General features: G+C 31.7%; 1 protein-coding gene across 2 annotated transcripts; it reads right to left on the bottom strand.

Annotated features, from left to right (window-relative positions):
* Positions 1-881: 881 nt before the first annotated feature.
* LOC148621942 (flap endonuclease GEN homolog 1-like) lies at positions 882-18,171 on the bottom strand. Of its 2 annotated transcripts, none has more exons than XM_088571322.1 (12): positions 18,084-18,171; positions 16,748-16,939; positions 16,086-16,248; positions 15,542-15,631; positions 14,458-14,538; positions 12,807-12,997; positions 11,050-11,150; positions 9,620-9,792; positions 8,983-9,185; positions 7,184-7,242; positions 6,838-6,913; positions 882-5,858 (listed from the first exon to the last, which is right to left on the bottom strand). In XM_088571322.1, exons 2-12 carry the CDS (start codon positions 16,906-16,908, stop codon positions 5,813-5,815), a joined length of 1,344 nt encoding a protein of 447 aa, XP_088427448.1. In that variant the 5' UTR covers positions 16,909-16,939; positions 18,084-18,171; the 3' UTR covers positions 882-5,812. The 2 variants fall into 2 exon arrangements, with proteins under 2 accessions (XP_088427448.1, XP_088427447.1); XM_088571321.1 differs by having other exon boundaries at positions 6,800-6,913.
* Between the last annotated feature and the right edge of the window lie 2,892 nt (positions 18,172-21,063).

Consider the following 21,063-nt stretch of genomic DNA (forward strand, 5'->3'; position numbering starts at 1 on the left):
ATTTTCCATATCATTTAGAACAGTTTTTTCCTAATTTACATAAACTGAATGTCTACTGTTTTCTGAAGTATAAAATGTAGGCAATAGTTAAGCGGTATCCAACTTCACATACAAACCTGTCCAAAAGTTAACTTGCAAGAACTGTTAGAACAGAGTATATATCCTACACTGTTATTATACTCAAATAAAACCAATGTCAGCTCAAGAAAATAATTTCCTTGATGAACATAAGATTTTCCTAAACTAGAAACTTCTAATCAATCTGAATTTTCCCAACCATTTTACTGGGTTAAAATAAAATTTTATGCAAGTTTTTTTTTATAACAAAACTGGTAATCTGATGGCAAACCTAAAAAGATCTTTTTATAAAGTTGTATTTACAGATGCCCAATGTAGAAAAAGCCCACGAAATGTTGCTGTATTTTGCATTTTGGGTCAATTCTGAATATCTCTGTGCAATGCTTCTTAGGTTTTTGCATCGAAAATACCTTTAAACATATATAACATAGTTCTGTCTTTTAAAGTTTCTCCTTTAAGTAAATTATAACATTTCTTTCTTCTTTCCTTTTTCTACTGTTCATGTGTACCTAATTTAAGAGATGCCATCCCATGCTTTGTACAAATTCCCATCTACATTTCAACCAAATACTTGACCAATCAGTAACTGTTATTTTCTCAACTGTTACCCATGTTATGTGACTGGTTGCCCATGTTTAGCATTAGATAATTCAACCCCATAGGATGGAAATTTGACTGATAAGTGTGTTAAGCAGAACATGCTTAACGCATTAAATGATTCTTGACACATCACTACAAGAACTAAATTCCCTAAAAGCAAATTTATTAATAAACATCTTTCAAGGCCAAAAAATAAGTCCCTCAAATCTTCGGTTGATTTATTTAAAGACTAGATCTAAATTTTATTTGCAGAAATAATAAATTATTAATATGAATAATTGCCAGAAAGATAATTACTCATTATAAAAGAGGTATTGAATGATATAAAAGGAATTACATACGGACTATATTTTTATGCAGTGCTCAGAAATAGTAGGGAAGTTCCTACTTGATACAGCCACATAAGGCATTTTGATCCTGAGGGTTCAAAAACCCTAGAAGTATTGTTTAATTTACCAATATACCAAATTTGAAGAAAAAAATATTACTGATGAAAAAGAATAAATCTGTTGCTCCTTTAAGGAGGAAAATATTATATATTATAACACACACTTTGATCTTTCATAAATATCATGGTACCTATTTTTAGAAATAAAATGCCCCATGCAATTCATCTTGATTTGACTGCATAGTCAATCTGTGGACAATAGGGGCAAGTATAACACTAAAAGCTTTATACCACTCAACATTTTGATTGTAATTACATTTTGACAGAAGATGAATATTGTCATAGAACTAAAAAAATATGGAAATTTGATATTAAGTTATAATGGTCTGATTACATTTGGTGAAACTATAAGTTAAGTTTAATAAGACCTTAACTTTAAACCAATCTGAAATAGGGCCAACAATAAAAATCTAAATACACTGCACAATTCAATAAACCATAGATTCCAAAGAATTAAATTTTTGTTGATATCAAATGAAATTTACTTTTGGACTGCAAATTTATATGAATTTGAAAAAAGGTCAAATTTATATTAATCTACATACACAGATTCACATTAGCAAAACAAAATGTACTTACAAGTCACCAGTAAATTGAACTTACTGACTTATATTTCAGTTATTGCAAAAAACAAGTTTATCGCTATTTTGTTTAAAATCCCTTTGATCTTGCAATACAATAATTTTCAATCTCATGCCACTCAAGTGAGAATGAAAATTATCACTAGTTTCTATGTCCTCGTGTGACATACAAGCAACAGCGTAGGACAACCCAAATAGCCATCTGTTTGTTTACTGCCTATGAAATAATGGCTAATTTGTGGCAATATTTTCTAGTCTACAATGGAAAATGATTAAATACAGTAACTTACCCGATTAGAATGAATAAATCCCAAAATTATTTAACAAACTTTAAACACGATCATCATAGTTAACCGATTTTTTTCCAAAAATGTGTATCACAGCTGCACAACATACGTGACGTCACGTAGCATGTTGCTGAAAAATAGTCCCGAAAGGAAATTTTGCAGTGCTTATAAAACTTACATATTTAGGTCAAGAAAACTGAAAATAAAAGAAAACTAATACCTTACAATTCAGCAAAACAGCGATAAACAGATTATTAAATATTTTTTCAACTCATGGGAGTTTCTCATGCTCATCTCGTCTTGCGACAAAGCCGCTTGACAAGATGAGCATGAGAAACTCCCTCTGGTTGATAACATATTAAATAGCCTATGGACAATGCCGATGGTAATGCCATACCAGTATACATTTGTAAAAACTCATTTACACATTATAGTAAAAATAATACAGTAAAGAAATTTTGACATGCCATAACTATTATTTATCAAACCAAATGTGTTTATAAAAAGTCAACAATAATCACTAACAAATCATATGATGTTAAAATACAACTTGCAAGCTGATGGTTTAGGTCCAAGCATTAGAAATTATTCATAATGAAAACTTAATAAAAAATTTTCTTGTCATGTATGGAAAATGGTGTATTTCTGTGTCATATAATTATACAGAACAAACCATTGAATTTCCTCATTTATCCCGTATAGCATTCTGTTATTGTAACTTGTCCTGACAGACATTTTACAAAATCTTATAAAAATCTATAAACAGTTTTAAAAACTAATCATTTAATATCAATTGTTTCATTTAGATTTTAAAAACTTAGCTAAACTTTCAATATTCACAAAATACTAAATCTATATATTTAATGCTGGTCTTGAAAAAAAAAACAAATACTGTGAGCATAACTCACAAAGGATGTCATGTATTCATACATTTATTTCAAAGAATTTTCATTTACTATAATTTAACCCAAAACTTATTTCAACCAAACGTTAAAATATAAGCTGCAAAGAATTATTATTCAAATATTCCCAGCTGCAGAATGGCATTAACTTATAATCATTCTCTGAAATTTACACTAGTATTAATCAAATAGTTTGGAAAGTTAAGGATACATAAACAAATTGGTCTAACACATGAAAGCAACTCATGTTCTAATGTGTGGATCATGGTAATAATCTAATTACAATCCAGTGTTTAGTGATACATACACCAAATCAGTTTTTTTTTACTACATAAGTTTACTACATGCTTATATTGATATTTATGCAATCAACTGGTCATAGAAATCAATGTGGAAATATTTTTTCTTTGAATGTTACAAAATGTTTAACAACCATTTTCCTTGTGTAAAAAAACAGTAACAAGAAGTATGAAACAGGGCTTAAATACATGTACATGTATTGTAAATAATTTGGAGTCAATTAAAAAAAATTTTGTCCCAATATATGCATATGGAATATATAATCTTTATACTGGTTGACCCTGAACAAATGTATGTGGTCAAAATACCTCTCTCATCTGAACATATAAATGATCGAAACTTTCCTTCCAACTAATTTGCCAAATTGTTAACAGAAGTACAAACTATACTAGATGCATTAAAGAGCCTGAATCACTCACCTAGCTCACTTAGCCACATTCTACTTTTTTTATAAAAGCAGCCATGTTTTCTCATGGATAAAAATTCCTAATGCTCATACCTTAGGAACAATCATATCAAATTTCACTGAATTCACAGGATAAGATTTTTTTAAAGTAATAACATTAAAAATAGCAAAAAACGTCCTAAAAAGTTTTTTTCACAACATAGGTAAACATATTTTAACGAAAGTTTGACCACAGATATCAGACCAAAGCCAGGTGAGTTAATAACTGAATTTGACAAGTACTAATGTGTCCTGGCCTCACTAATACATGCAACATACATGTAGTATGTAAAGGTATAAATGCATAAAAAACCCATATGGTGATGAGTATTCATATAAAATTACAGAAAAAAAGAATAAGAGGTAGATATATAACCTTTTAGTTAAAATGCCCAATACAAAGATTGCCTTTACTAAAAAAAAATAACAACTGAGTACATCATTTAACATAACTCATAAACTGTATATGTTTAAAGAATTCAAACATTCAATTAGATGGTATTGGACATATACTACATCACACATTGTAAAAAAAAAACACTCATGAAATAACATAGTAGTTTCTTCACTGAAGTAGTATTTGTATGTTCTAGTTGTCATTATTTACTTTTCATTGTTTCTTTATAATAGACACATCACAATACAAAGAATTGGAAGTTTCCATTTTGAAAAGCAATTTTAAACTTTTTCATTGACTTGTAGAACTTGAAGTCAGTTTATAAAAGAACAGTTGAAAAGTCTTCTGAAATATAAAAAATGTTGATTAGAGACAATAATAGATGGTACACAATGATAATGAAGTATAAAACAAACCATAATAAATTATCTATCTATAATAAAAAAAACATAATATAATAAAGGACTACACATAGGTTGTTTGTTCAACATCACAAAATATCACAACATGTAAAAAAAATCATGAAGATTAAAAAGTACATGTATTCATCTAATGTGTAATTTTCTAGTGGCCGTCTATAAATATCAGACAGGAGCTGATATATGTACATCCCAAACCAACCAAATTCACTTTTATTTCTTAATCCTAAAGAGTTACACACTTAATAACCAGTCTTAGTTTTCATTCAATGTTTGCAAGTTTGATACAATTAAAAATTAAATAAATTGTATTTGAAATTGGCACTTTGCAAGAGTCATCAATCTTGATTTAATTTTTAAAAGAGGCAGTATAGTTTTCTCCAAAATACAGACCTGCATACAGAAAGAATTATAGCATCGAAAACCTACCTAGATGGAAAAAGTTCTATGTGGTTCTTTTGCACCTTATATCACCTCTACATTGAAAGTGTCCAAATTTAATATGGATTGGTATTTAAAGAACCATTATAATAATAATTGTATTTGTCTTCACTGGCCAAATCCAATCAAAACACATTATAATTTATGCAGCACTCCAGCTAAGAATCATGCAAAATGTGATTCATAGGTTAAAAGCCTACATATTTTTATTTTTGATATTCTGTTTGAATTGCCATAATAAACAGAAATAAACATTCAAATTTTCATATAACCTGTGTTCTTAGGAGATAAAAATTATATAGAATGCATTGTATATTTCAAAATTAAAGGAGATAACTCTGTAAATGACACTCATATGCAATAGAATCTATTGGATTTTCAGTGCTGATTATCTCCTAAGAACAGGCAGATTTGAATGAATAATTACAAATTTCATAGTATAAACCCATAAAACAACTTAATTACAAAAATAAAAATATGTAGCCTTTTTTGGGGTGTATCACATTTTTCAGATTTTGCATGATTCTTACAAAGACAGGTACTTAATAAGTAAGTATTTTGTGGAACACAAAAGAAATGAAGAAACTAATTTGATCTCTGAAACAAAATGAATATCAAAGCCAATGATCTCCAACAGACCAAATAGACCAAACTCTACATAAGGCTAGAACTAAAGGTGTGTACTTTCACAATGTGATCTCTGTATACATGGAGACAGTTTTTCATGATAAAAATATCTACAGCTACAATATGAAGAATTTTGTTATTCAAGAAACAAAACTTTTCTCTGATTTTAATCATTCAACCAAATATCTGAGGTACATGTCTTTTCATAGTTCTCTTATTATCATGATCATTTCTTCCAATCAGAAGATGGCAACAGTTTGACCTTCTTCACAACAGGAAACAGGTCTTTAAGTGTTTTCTGCCCTTTGCTGTCCACTACTTTTCTTTTCTTTCCTGATCATAAAACAATAAATATTGATAATATTAAACTCATTAGTTTTAACTTAAGCAATTAATTTCTGTATACATAGAAAATGATGAAAACAAATTCTAAAGTATTGGAAGTACAAGTAAACAAATATATGGATGAAATTCAAAAAAGATAATTAAACATCATGAACTGTACATTCAGGAAATAACATTAAGACACAAAATAATTTATGGTTATTGCATAAGTGTTTGGAAATATTGCACTGAGTAGTAAGTAGCATGACCTTAGGAGTCCAATATACATAATGTATAGGCATTATCTTCCCAAATATTTATGCAATTATTCTTTAATGAATAGAAATCTTTACTTGTTGTGAAATCAATTATTCAGTTCAAAATGACAACCCAATATAAAGTCCTACATGTATTTGAAATAGCATTCATAGCATTTTTGTCTTACTTTCTAAGAGGTATAGAATGTTACAATAATATGGGAATAAATGTCAATATCATTCCATTGTAAACATATATTGTGTGCACAGACAAATTAACAGCTAGAACTATTCAAAAATTTAATCAACTTTATGTCAATAAAATTAAATATTTCAATATTTTTGTATCTTTACTTTCTAACAAATACTTATAACCTTATATGGACAGTCTTCCTTTTATATTGAAAAAGTGATGTCATAAATTAAAAAGTGCTGTATGATTTTTTTTTTCTTTTTTCCACATGCATACACCAGAGTAAACTATATTTGAAAATATATATGAAAAAGTTCATGATACTTCAGGACTGGTAGCAATATGTCAACTGGATGGTTGCCAATCAAAAAAATTTGGAGGGTGACCAACTGGTACATAAATTGTCATACAACCCTTAGCATCATGAACTTTTTGCTAAAAATATGTCTTCTGATTTACAAATCTGAAATACAAAACTAAAACAGAAACTTGTGTTAAACCTTTCTGTTTGTCTTGCGACTTATCAAACTCAGCTAACATTTCAGGATAATGTTGTCTAAAGCTGGATTCAGCTACTGTTACTTCTCGGTACTCTTCAGTGACATCGTCTATATCTACATAGTACAACATAGTCAACAGTTATACATTGATGAACAATAATTATGATGACAAGTAGAATTACTGAAATCTAAGCTAAAAATACAAATGTTTCCCATTCCACTTTGCTCTCAATTGGTTTTATTTTTTTTTCATTCAATCTTAAAGTTAAAACATATACTAAATGTTTATGAAAATTTTAAGCTTAAATTTTAGGTGTATAATTCTAAAAAATATACCTAAAATTCAAATTGCTAAGCTCATATTTATATGGTATATGAACTTACCAAGTTTTTTCCAGTATACAACAACACCAGATGGCTTCTGTTTAGTTCTTCTTATGATCCTGGACAAATGATAATACATGAATAAGTAAAATGTAATCTATGTTTATATGTGATTCTATTACTGGTATATAAATTTGATACACTGTATATAAGATGAAAAGGTCTTTTCATCATGTTTTTACTTACATTCCTGAGTGCAGTCCAAGTTGCTCAGTTACATTTAAATTTCATAAGATATCTACAGATGTTTTGTTTATCTAATCTGTAATGACAATGTCTTTACAGGTTGGCATTTCAACTGATATTATTATTGTTCGATGACATTGTCATTATATATTTGAATTATCTTACATGAATATGAATACTTTATTAATCATATAGGACATACAATTGTATTTGTAAATTGCTTTATGTCACTGTACATGACACTGTCTTTATACCATGTCACTTATTTTTGTACATTGTTGTTATATTTGTACTATGTCCCTGTACCATGACATTGTCTTTGTACAATGTCAATGTACTTTTCCTTTACTTTTATACCATGACAATGTCTATGTACCATGTGACTGTCTTTGTACCATGTTACTGTCTATCACATGGCACTGCCTTTCTACCATGTCACTTATTTTTGTACATTGTTGTTGTATTTGTACTATATCACTGTACCATGACATTGTCTTTGTACCTTGTCACTGTATCTATCCACTACTTTTATGCCATGACACTGTCCTTGTACCATGTGACTGTCTTTGTACCATATGACTGCCTTTGTACCATGACACTGTCTTTTTACCTTGTGAGTGTCTTCGTACCATGACACTGTCTTTGTACCATATGACTGTCTTCGTACCATGACACTGTCTGTTTACCATGACACTGTCTTTGTACCATGATAATGTCTTTGTACTATGACACTGTCTTTTTACTTCGTGAGTGTCTTTGTACCATGACACTGTCTTTGTAGCATATGAATGTCTTTGTACCTTGACACTGTCTTTGTACCATGTGAGTGTCTTTGTAGCATGACACTGTCTGTTTACCATGACACTGTCTTTGTACCATGACACTGTCTTTGTACCATGATAATGTCTTTGTACTATGACACTGTCTTTTTACCTTGTGAGTGTCTTTGTACCATGACACTGTCTTTGTACCATGTGAGTTTCTTTATACCATGATAATGTCTTTGTACCATGTCACTGTACTTTTCCATTATTTTGTACCATGTGACTGTCTTTGTACATTGTCAATGTCTTTGTGCCATGATAATGTCTTTGTAATATGTCAATGCACCTTTCAATTATTTTGTACCATTTGTGCCATGATAATGTATTTGTACCATATCAATGTACCTTTCCATAATTTTTGTACCATGTGACTGTCTTTGTAATATGTCACTGTATTTTATTATTGCCATTTGGTTGTTTTGTATGCAGTTTAACATTATCAGCTTTTCCATAATAAACAATAAAAATGAACTCAACAAGTGTATCATACTGTAAATAAAGACGATACTAAAAATAATAGTTGCACTAATACACATGAAACACCCATCCCTTTGTGACATGTACAGTCCAGTTATTCTGAAACAAAAAGATCACAATACAAGAAAAACAAAAAGGAGCATTCTTCCAAAAAGATAAACATTCTGACATTCCATTCCAAAATCCATTGCTCTGTTTTTCAGTTACACATATGACATGTAAACAGACAGACAGATGGTGGTTAACCATTATATGATCAGCAAAATGAGTGGCATGTTCATCAATTTCCTTGTTTTTAGTTACAGAACTTACTTTTCAGGTATCAGTTTATCAGACACAGCCCAGTCCATCCCATTTAACTGCAGGCTGACTAAAATAGGAGTTATCTTGTTGAAGAACTCTAAATCTTTCCATTTAAGATTGTCCTTTAAGAATGACTGAAGTCCAGTAACATTTACAGTGTCCCAATGTAAATCAGGTAAGGAGCTATCATCCGTCAAGAACTCATCTATAATCTACAGAACAAACAATCTGATTAAAATTAGCTGTTTGTTTGGCTCTGATTATTATGTGCTTCGCAACTGCATCTAGTGGCAAAGTACATAGTAATTGGAGCCAACTATGTTAGTGGCGTAGTACAGCTGATTTTAATCAGATTGCAAAACAAATTATTATTTTAAATCAATTGAAAAAGTTTTTAGTATCAGGGTCTATTAATCAGCCATTTTACTGGTTTAAGTTGTTCTACTAAAGAAGAGCATGAAACTATCAATAAAGTTCTATGAGTTAAGGAGGTGTGATGCTGTTTACTGGTACTTACAAATAATAACATTAAAAATACTTTCTGAATTTATTTTTATTTCATGATTGAAAAGTTGTCCTACTGCTTTGCCTCAATAAACACCACATTCTTCAATGTATATAAGGAACACATTTATTCTTCTCTTACCTTCTGGTCTGGAAATTCTGGATTTTTTAAAGCCTTTTCTCTCATTGAAAGTTCAAATTTGTTGCTTTCAACAGTACAACATTCACAAGAACAAATCACATGATTCCTTGAATCACATGACTGAACAGTATCACATGGGTTACAACCGCACTTAATATGTTCAGGCTTTGTACCTGTACAAAATACACAAGAAATGTCTCAAGCCTACATGACTGATACATCTATTGACATATTTTGTATTTTGTTAATACTGATTGTACAAGCTACACAAAAGAATTTATTCTTGGGGTGAAATCAGCAAAACCGACCATAAACTTTACATTACCAGGTAATTTTTTTGAAACTTCATTTTGTTTTTCGTTTGTTTGTTTGTTGGGGTTTAACGTCCGAGCAGCAATACTTCAGCTACATTCAGACAATGAACATGAAATGGATGATAAAATGAACATGAAATGATAATGAAATGAAAAAGGGATGGGACACAAGGACAATGGGGTCGACAAATTTTGATTGCCACTGGAAATAGGGAGAGGTGGGTAGGGTTGGGCAATTTAGCCTCCTGTGGCGGAGCCCTATGGTTCCTACTCCGGGAGAATACCACAGTAGGGTTCTTTAACGTGCGAGGAACGTGGCATCTTTCCCAACACGATGCACCACTATGGTTTGCGGTCAGGTTTTCCATATTATAGCCTGACAACGCCAGCATGTAACACGCCAGGGGTACCCCATTCCACCACCTGGGGCACACATCCCAGTTGCTCTGTGGGCAGAGCACCCAAGCCCCCGGCTAGGGTTCTGAGCACTATTTAGTCGCCTTTTATGACAAGCTTAGCGCTGCTGCAGGCCTATTCTTTTAACAACCAGACCTGCACAGGTACATTTTGTTTTTTGTTAAGTTGACTATAGAATTCCATCATTACATTTTTTATTATCATAACACACAGAGAAGTATACAATAAAATAGCATAGTGACATAAAAATTGATAGTGTTGGAAGAATCTCTTTGGGCTACATCCATTAATCTATTTTTTTGCCCAGTAATTCAAAAAATTGTTAGGCTTTTGTCTTAAAAATGAGTTTCAATTTGTTTTTTATCTTTATTCAACTCAAAATGTTAAAATTATTATTTAGTTAAAATTGCTGTATTAGAAGAAGCACCTGTTCCAAATCAAAGTTGTGAAAGACATTTTAGAGAGAGAGAAATGGCCTTTCCTTTGATTTCAGTGATGAGGACTTGAGGCAGAGATATGCCTTGTACATTTGGCAGGTAGGAGATTGTATTTAAAACCAATCTCATGCATGATGATCTAATCAGCAACACTAACAGTTCAGCAAAAAGTCATGGTTGCCCTTGGATTTAATGCCTAGGACAGTATTCTGTAAGTGATAGGATATATACATAACAACTGGATCCAGATAAAAAAGATTACCTAAGTGTTTACATGTAGAACAGTGGGGAAGTTTCTTCAGAGGACTGTCTTTTACTTTTTGTAATTTCACAAGTTCATCATTATATCTCCATTCTTTAACCCTGTATTAAGAAGATAACAAGATATTGTAAGCTATGTCATGCTAAGTATACCTTACTCAACCAATTCAGCAAAACCAGGGAAAGGGAGACACAGTAAAAGATATCAAAAAAGCAATATACTAAATATTTAAGCATTCCCTCTGATAGAAGCTGAGAATTTCCATTATGCAGCATCTAAAAAGCTACTCAGCTGATCCATAAACAGGAAGTAGATGGCCAACAACAAAAATTTCCATTATGCAGCACAAAAAAACTACTAAGTCAATCGGTAGACAGGAAGTAAATGAGTGACAAACCTGAAAAGGGGAGACACAATAAGGTCATCATGAGGAAGCAATATACCAAATATTTAAGGATTCTCTCTGATAGAAGCTGAGAAATCTGTTACGAAAATTTCCATTATGCAGCACATAAAAACCACTATGTCAATCAGTAAACAGGAAGTAGATGAGAGACAAACCTGAAAACGGGAGACACTCTTAAAGTCATGATGAGAAAGTAATTTACCAAATATCTAGCATTCCTTCCGGTAGAAGCTGAGAAATCGGTTACAAAAAAAGTGTAATGGACAGACAAGGTGATTGCAATATAGCCCCAACTCTAATGAGTTATGAAAGTGGGGGTATAATAAATTACATTCTTATTTGTACAATTTTGTTCATTATTAAAGTTATTTCATTTGTCATGACCAAACTTTGGGAGATAGATACAACCCAACCTGAGAATTTCAATGATAAAAGAGAAATTTATTATTTTATTCTGGTTTTTCATTCACCAAATACCATTTTTTGATACCATGTTCTGTTGTTGTCATCTCTAATGTGTCTGGTTTCACATCAATTTGTTATGTAACTCCAGGGATTCGCATTCCAAAAATAAATGAATATATATTTGTCTTTAAATTAAATAGTACAGCATATACTTTTTACTTTCACAAAAGTATTTTAAGATTGACCATATTCTCTAATATTATGCATTGATTGATCATCATATAAAATTGGTTTAATAAATCTTTTGTAAATATTTCATCTGATTCCAAGAGAAACCTATGAAGTTAAGCAGAAAATGTTTTTTTTAAAAGCCATCTAGATGTGCCTAAAATGCTTTAAATTATTGACTACATTTCAATTGAGAAAGACTGTAAATGTCTAGTACCTACTGTGGGATAAAAAATATATATGTTCCAATTCTAACCTTAACAAAATGTTTGCATGCCAACTACTCTTCCCTAAACTCTGATAAAAAAACAAACACCTTACAGAAAAAGGTTCTTATATTTTTTTTACCCAATTAATATTATTAAGGGACTTTTAAGGTCAACTCAAATGACAGCAACAATAAAAATCGATTTTAGTTGTAAACCTGGGAAATGCATTATCTCCCTTTAACACAGAAACTTCTAATGTTCCCTGTTCAAATACAGATAGAATAAGGTAAAGTTTTTCTTAACTTTAGACAAATCAAATCTCACTACATCTGCAATATTTTAAAAAAGAATATGTTTTGCTTTAAATCCCCATTACAAAAACTAATATACTGCCTACTGTGTACAATCTGAGTTGAGTTGTACAAACTCTAATCTGGTCAAGTGTACAGATTCAAACCTTATACATTACTTATTCAGATGAAAATTATCATTCCACAACAAATAAACACCTTTTAAGAGGATCAAGATGAAGTTTGTTACAATGTTGTACAAACTTGTCTGCTTTTTCTATCCCTACATTCTGTACCCCTCCTTTTCGATAGTCACATCCAGATAATAAAGCTATAGTAATCAGATCATTCCTGTCCAGAAACAGTTCATCTTTTATGTCTTCCATCATGCAGCAGTCAATGGTCTCCTTCTAAAAAAATCATTGAATCAAAAACTGCTATCAATATTGTAGTTAGAAACATAGATTAGAATAAGGGCCCTATAACATGGCATGCTAAAGGTAGAAAATTATCTTCTACGTGAATCATCTTTTTCCAGCAGCTTGAAATTTCCATTGAAATATTTTTTTCTAATGAGTAATTTTTTTACTCCATAAATATATTATATTTGATGTAGTATAAAATGACAAAGTATAATTTTCTGTCAACCAATATATTTCAATTTATCGTATCGTTTATAAGGATAAGTACAAGAGATTTCATTGACCTGTTGTGTATCTTCTGAGAAAAATGTGATTAATTGTGATTTAATTAAATGATGCTTTCTGAACAGTAATTCAAATTACATGCAATGACCTCTGTTTTTCAACTCATTTGGAAACATTTTGTGCATGAACATTACATTTTCAATTCAGAAAATGTAAACTACTCTTTTCTAATTAATTCTTGATTTGTAAAAGAATTTCAGTTTTGGTAAGCGATATATATACGTCAGGTACATATGACAGAAGTTAAGTTTCATTTTTTAAAAACAGTGTGGCAAATCAAAAGAGAGGAGGGGCATTGTTTCATATTTAGGCTAGCTTAGACACTGTGCATTTATATGATATAACAACTAAGATTTAATGAAAACTGTACCACTAAAATTGAAATAAATAGTCTTGAACACTTTCATTATTTTGGAAATGTGTATTCAGTGACACCATAATTGGAAAGAAGGAGTTGAGTTTTCGCTAGTCTACCACTTGTAGAGAGAGGGTGAATAAGTGGTCGAATATCAAGAGTGCAACCACACTCCTTTATGTACATGTAATATTAGTTCATAACATAATGTACACTACCATTAATCTAAATTTTAATTTCTCCATTCTTCAGGGTGGAGTCACTTTTTACCTCCAATATGACTCCATTGTGTCTCCACCATATTAAAATCTGAGATAAATTTGCATCATTCCAATACTTCTCATTTAATTTTTTGTATTTAACTGAAATGCTATTAAACTTTAAAAATCATTTAATATATTTTTGTCATGTAAGCATGTTAATTAATCTAGAAGAATATTTTGAAATAGAGACTCCACTCACAAGTGTGAAGAAAGGAGAAATTAAAACCAGTGTTGACAGTAGTGTACATGAGAAATAAGATCATATCTTAATGTACATGTGAAATAATGGTGTGATTTCAATTGCAAATATCCAACCATGATACACAACAACCAAAACCTAGGAACATTTTAAAGGGTATATTGATTGACTGATTGTTGGGGTTTAACGTCCAAGCAGCAGTATTTCAGCTATAAGAGGATGGTGTACTGAGTGCATTGTTACCTGATTTAATACTTCCACACTAATATAAACCTCAAGTGAGAGAAACAGTAAAACTAATCTACACACATAATTAATATACATGAATAAGCTCAGTTATATTAACCTTCAAATCAAGATTTCTGTACACTTTTTGTGCTCCATAAAGAAAAACATCTCCATCAGCAGAATACACACCATCAACTTTCTGAAAAATAAAACTAATAAAATAAATACTTTACAGGTAACAGGTATCTCCACTCAGCTTGTGGAAAATAAATTGAAGCTGAAAAAACATTAACAAAAGTCATATTTTATTCAAATAATGTAGTCCCAATATATCTTAACATTGAAAGGACATTAAAGTAAATTGTTAATGTCTGATTTGATAAAACTGATATGTTTTAATAGATAGATGTGATTCTGGGGATATAATTTGTACAACACTGAGCTAGATAGATGTGACTCTGGGGGTACAATTTGTTTAACATTGAGCCAGATAGATATGATTCTGATAATACAATTTGTATAACACTGAACCAGACACGAGATGTGATTCTAATGACACATGTAACATCTAATTCAAATATTAAATTATCATGTAAACACATAATGTTTGTGAAAAAAAAAAAGAATGAAAAAACACAACAATATACAAATATGTATCTGTAAGAAACATGAAAAATAATACTGCTTCTGCGTGACTGCATCAAAAGGAGCCGAAGAACATGTTCCATAGACAGAGTTAGACAGAATTAGATCTTCCAATTTCAAATGAAGTTTAACAAATTTGAGTCTTAATTATTCATTAAGCCTACATTGAAGAAGAAAGTGTTCCTTATTTTCAATCACATTACAGAATTTGCAAATAAAGTATCTACCTCTCTCTATTTCTAATTATCATACTGAGCCAGATAGATGTGATTCTGGGGATACTTTCAGTCAATACTTCCAAAACTGACATTTTTTTGGAGGTAAAGTCATATTCAATATGATTTTATGTAGTAATTTAAAATCAATGATTATGTTTACAAAAGTGTATAAGTGAACAGTGAGCTAATTATAAAAATACCAAGTCTGTTAAATGGAAACAATAAAGAACACTGATAAAAAAACCTTAAGCCTTGCATCCTTACATCATTATGTTAGAAGTAAAATTTAAATGGTTTCTGTCTGAAATTTGCCAATACATTAGTTTAATAAATACAAACCCCAGATTTATTCAGTCTGGCACACAGTTTTTCAGCTTCCCCTACACTTTGTACACAGGGTAATCCAAGGAGAGACAATAACTCTTTACACTAAAAAAAAGCAAACACATAGATAATACATTAGTATTTCTCATGTGAAACAGCTGTTTATATGCCTGTAATAGTAGCACAAAGAACACAAAAATGTTACTGTTCCCTACTGGGACTGTTTTTTTTTTGGGGGGGGGGGGGAAGGAGGGATCAAATTTTCAAAAATTAATAATAAAGTAATGAAGTGTTGGAAAATATTATTCATGGTTTTTAAGAGATAAAAAAGCTTCTCACAAATTGGATTTTAAAATGTGATATATGGCATATAACTGAAGCTAGTATGTATCCTTTCTTCTCTTTATAGTGCCAATTATTGTCTTATTTTCTTGTTTTGACTGGTCAGTGCTGGTCTATTGTAATTTACCATTAGAAAAACATACTTTTTCCCAGATTTGTTTGTTATTCTTTGTACATCAAATAAATGCAAATGATTCTGCTGTGAAATAAATCATACTTTTTGATAGGTTTTTTTCATGCCGCTTCTCTCAAGACTAACGCCTCGGTAATTATTTCTTTCAGCCATTACAGCTTTCTTTATCTCTGGTGCTGTCCCATCTTCTATAAATATCAATCTGATTCCATGCTTCATCAATTTTGTTGCTCGAAAAAATAAGTTCCTTCAATTTGTTGAAAAAAGGTATAAGGTATGTGTATATCTAAACTAGAATGGTGCTATTTACAGGTGTACAAAAGCAAAAGAAACTATGGATAAATAAAAAATGTGATGTCTAAAAGGGATGGTAAACTAGAAATACTGTGAGGAAGCTCATAAAGAGAACACTCTAACATCAAAAACATCAAGTAGACTAACATTATGTGAAACCCTTTAATTAGAAAATATCTCCTTGCAGTGACCTGACATTTCTAATCTAAATTCATTTCTACAAAAAAATGTATATATGAGGTATAATTTTCCTTCAAAATTTCATCAAAAACTGTTAAAACCCTAGCTGTTACATTGTATCTCTTGCTATCTTATATTCATACTTTCATTTTCTTAGATAAATATCACGGTATACAATATGTATTACATACGCTTAAACATGAACAGATATCTACAAAACTTTAATTAAAAAACTATAAGACAAAACCAATAACTTTGATATTTAACTATACCTGAGATACAAATTTGGTATTTTCTGTGCTATTTCTATCTTTTTCAGTTCACAAATCCACTGACTTAAATCTACAGCTAATGTTGTGCCATTCAAACTGGATAAAGGGAGATCCTTGTGGCATACACTGGACAACAAGTCCCATAGTTTGGTTACTCCCATTCCTTCTCATCTAGCATCTTACCTGTTAAACCTTAAACAGCATAAAAACCACTAAGTCAGTGACTTCAGATGGTGAAAAGAAATAACTTGAAAGAGTTCTTTATCAAAATACAATGTATATGTATATTGTTTTCATTGGTGATTAAGATTAACTTACAAATGTGAGAACTTGGGGAAAAAACACTTCCATGGCATTTAACAATGGACAAATGGACAGACAGACAGGCAAAGATATGTGTTTTGGCTAATATGCTCTAAAAAACTAGGCTTGGTAGTTAGGCAAAACTTTGTGCTTTTAAAAAGTTTTTGAATACTTTGTTTTGGAGACACATTCCGAATTTAATAGTGCTTGTCAGTGATCTCCCAAGAGCCATATAGCATCACATTGACACTGTTCAAGATGTTATATTGAAATTCTGGGAATACCAGGGTGATATCTGTATACTGCTTGTCAAAAAAAGGCAAAATAAACAAAAACAAAAAATATTAGTGTCAGTAGGGTTAGCAAGTGGTGTTGCACATGCAAACAAAAACTCAGCAATTAACATAAATAAATTTTTACCTGAGATTTCTGCAGTAGACTTAGAAAATCCCTGCTTCTAAAGAACTATTTTATTCCGAACCATCAATAAATTTGTATTTCTTATTCGTAAGTATTGGTCCCCTAGAGAAAATCTCAGTGTTTTTGGACAGAAAGGTACAATGTATATTGGCCTCATACATAAAAGTGTATGTCTTCCTTCTTCAAATTACCGCTTTTACAGTTACTTAACTTGCTTTCATGAGGTTATATCATACATGTTTTTGATGGCTCATTAACACACCATTAGTGGGAATCAACTTTTGCAATGACTCCAGGTTGTATGGCCTATTGGCTATGGGGGAATGGACCAAGATTTGTACAATACTGGTGAACAATTTTCTATTCAGATATTGCACACAATATTTATTACCTTCTCCTTTTTAATAGACCCTTTTGTGGTAAGTTGGTGAGCATGCTCATCGACTACCCCAAAGTTAGCACAAAAGGGCCTATTGACTTGCAGTTTTTTTTTCGTTCATGGCATCATGATTTCTTAAAGTACCTGATCATACACAAATGCTTTTACGCTCCGCTTGTTCATAAAACTTCGATCATAAACTGTAATATGTTGTTCCTTATATATAAAACTTACTCAAACATAATGGGATTCCATTACCATGGCATTTCGCTACATAATCGTAAGGAGTTCAAATATCAACAAATAAAAGGAAGTCGAGAAATTAACGTAAAAAGGTCGGGTACGGATGTGACTACGCTACATAATCCGTTTTTTGTTATTGTTGTTTGAGAAATTGTTTCCCTCGATGTTCTTTCAAATGACATTTTTTAGGCGAAGGTATGCACGATTTAATTATTCGTGTCTATGACGAAACGAAAATAAATGATATTTGCTGCCACTGCTGGAATTAAAATGGGGATGGAATATCAACTACAAACATGTAGCTAGTTTGAAGAAGTTTTAGTCCACGATCAGTCCTGGGGATTAAATTTTACTAACGGGAATTCAGGTTTATTTGTTCTAGGTTCTTCTTGTATTGTTGACTACTCAACGTGCATTAAGAAAGTATGTACTTGTATTTGTTGTAGATCGCCTCTGATGTTATGGGGGGGGTGATAATCTGATTCAGGTTTAGGGTCCGATCATTTATATAAACCATTTATTTTTTGTTTTCCAAAAAGCTCCCTGCAGACACCCACTTACTAATAAAATGGTCGGTGACTTTGAATGAGCAAGTGCTTGGCACGCCCGATTTTTAATCTGTTATTTGTTCTTAATTTAAATGTGGTTGGATTTTTGTCAGTTTTTTTTTTTTTTTTTTTGGTTTTTTTTTTTTTTTGTAAATTTTGCGTAAATCTTACCTGCATTTGCAATTTCAGTAAGGTTCTTTCCAAGACGTACGTCCAAAACGGTTTTTTAAATAGGTCCAAGTTGTGGTATCAGAATCCTCGGAAAAATGGTCCAGGTCCTTCCTTTGATATGGAAACGAGTTCAATATTTCACTCTAAATTGGGCCAAATTGGAAATTAGACCGAAATAAAAATTTTACTTACACAATAATTTATGTCATTAATTAAACACAATTGCTTTTGCTCTAGAATAAATAAACATATTATGAAAAGTATTCGAAAATGCGTTTATTTGGCCCCTTACTCGCAAACGGGCAGGCTCAGACTTATAATCCTCAAAACAATCCCAACCTTCCATTAGTGGTTTCGAACTTGGTACGGTGCACTTTATAGAAATCCATAGATACGCATGTCGTCGTCCAGACAGAACCAAATTCCACGGAAAATGACATGTACATCCCTATTACATGTATGCTATATCGCACTTGCGGTTGTATAAAAACTGTCGGTAAATATTTATCAATAAAGTTCAACGAAACTGTTTCGACAAATTTCATAACTTTTCGAACCCCATAGCTAAAAATACGTATTGTTATTTCAATCATAATTGTGACTTACTGAAGTCTTTAAGACAGTCTACTAGACATTAATGTGGACATCAAATATGTCTGCTAACCACCTAATCAATTATTTGCATTATTCTTATGTTTCTGTATTTTATTGATTGTGGTTTAACCAAAATTTTTTGTATTGACCTATACCTGTACAAATCTAAAGACTGTTATTTCATGCTTTTCGGGAAGAAAACGTTTGACTTTTTGGCCGTAGTAGAGAGAGTAATCAAGGGAACCAAGAATCTTGCGGGAATCAAAAGAATGTAGTCCAAGGACAAAGACCAGAACATAAATTAACTAAAAAATAGCACATACAAGTACCAAAAGTAAATGAGCAACTACACTAAAAACTTGGATCATGGACTAGGTGTACTGGTAGGGTAAGCGTCCTTTGCTTTTCTGGAAACACCCGCCGAGTTGCTCATAAAAATTCAAGTCTAGGGTAGACGAAAGAGGAAAAGAAACCTATGACACGTTGAACAAATCAGTTTTCATGGTTCAGATGGATACATTGTAGCTATCCACGAGTTCATGATGACGACCATAAAACTTCTGTAGTAATAATTTCAATCGTGTAGCAGCATAACCCTGTTCAGAAGCCTAATTGTAAGAAGTCTAGCGTGATACAAAAATTCTGGGTAGTAACGGCAAGCTCTGGCATAACGTATGAGCTGTGATGTGAACACTCCACATGCAGGTGCCGAAGGTATGTTGCCACAGATGAAAGGAAAGTTGACAATTCTGAATGAAAGATTTGGTCAGTAGTTTTCCTTTACCATCAATCTCTAAATGCAGGCCAAGATATGAGGCTGACTTCATAGTGTCTTCAGTGTCCTTATATCAAGTACTTTGGGGTAAATGCGATGAATAAAATCCCAGAAACTAGGATTGTTTAACGATAATACGTCATCTATATAGCGGAAACTCAGATTAAAGGATGTAGTTAAACGAAGTTCCTTCTTTTGGATCAGATCAGCTGTAAAGTCAGCTTCATAAGAGTGAAGGAATATGTCAGCAAATAGAGGAGCGCAATTTGGAATGCCGATCGTTTGTTGAAAAACGAGTCCACCACACTGGACTAATAATAAACCGACACGATGAGGTAGGTTTTTATTATGCTAGCTTACAGAAGATACAGTCCGAAGGTAGGCATGTCCACGGTAGCAGTCTGACTTCGAACCAACTAATCTTCACTTGATCATATCCCGCGTGCCTGACAGGAGAGCAGAGACTTGTCAGTTTTCAAGTCTTAATTTGGTTTTACAAAAGCTTTTTTGCCTATATACGCGCCTGGAAATTGTGTATCTAGTATTGTACTAGTGTAACTACTAAATGGTATACCGAGTATGTACACTAGTATATTTTTGTGTCCTTTTTGTAGTGTCGACGGCATCATTTTTCACAAAAAAATTATTTAAGAGAAATCGTGAAGAACATTGTAGATCTTTAAAACCTTGTGCCCTTTGGTAACAAAATTTCTTTCGGAAATCGACGCTTGATATTTTTGTTGTTTACACTGACCACCACCGAACATTTCGAGACTGATGAATAAAGAAGACTTCGGTATTATGAACCAAAAAATTAGATAACCAAATTCAAAATCAGCTCTCACAAACTATAAGCTGAGACTGGTCGATATAAAAGACCTAC

The sequence above is a fragment of the Perna viridis genome, chromosome 3 (assembly GCF_037379345.1).
Source record: "Perna viridis isolate PV_CMFRI_1.1 ecotype Kerala chromosome 3, ASM3737934v1, whole genome shotgun sequence".
Classification (NCBI taxonomy): domain Eukaryota; kingdom Metazoa; phylum Mollusca; class Bivalvia; order Mytilida; family Mytilidae; genus Perna; species Perna viridis.

Coding starts and splice junctions, on each gene's coding strand:
- LOC148621942 (XM_088571321.1), bottom strand. CDS start 16,908: ATGGGAGTAACCAAACTATGGGACTTGTTGTCCAGTGTATGCCACAAG. Junction 16,249..16,747: donor ATACCAAATTTGTATCTCAG/GTATAGTTAAAT, acceptor AACAAATTGAAG/GAACTTATTTTTTCGAGCAA. Junction 6,914..7,183: donor TGTATACTGGAAAAAACTTG/GTAAGTTCATAT, acceptor TGTACTATGTAG/ATATAGACGATGTCACTGAA.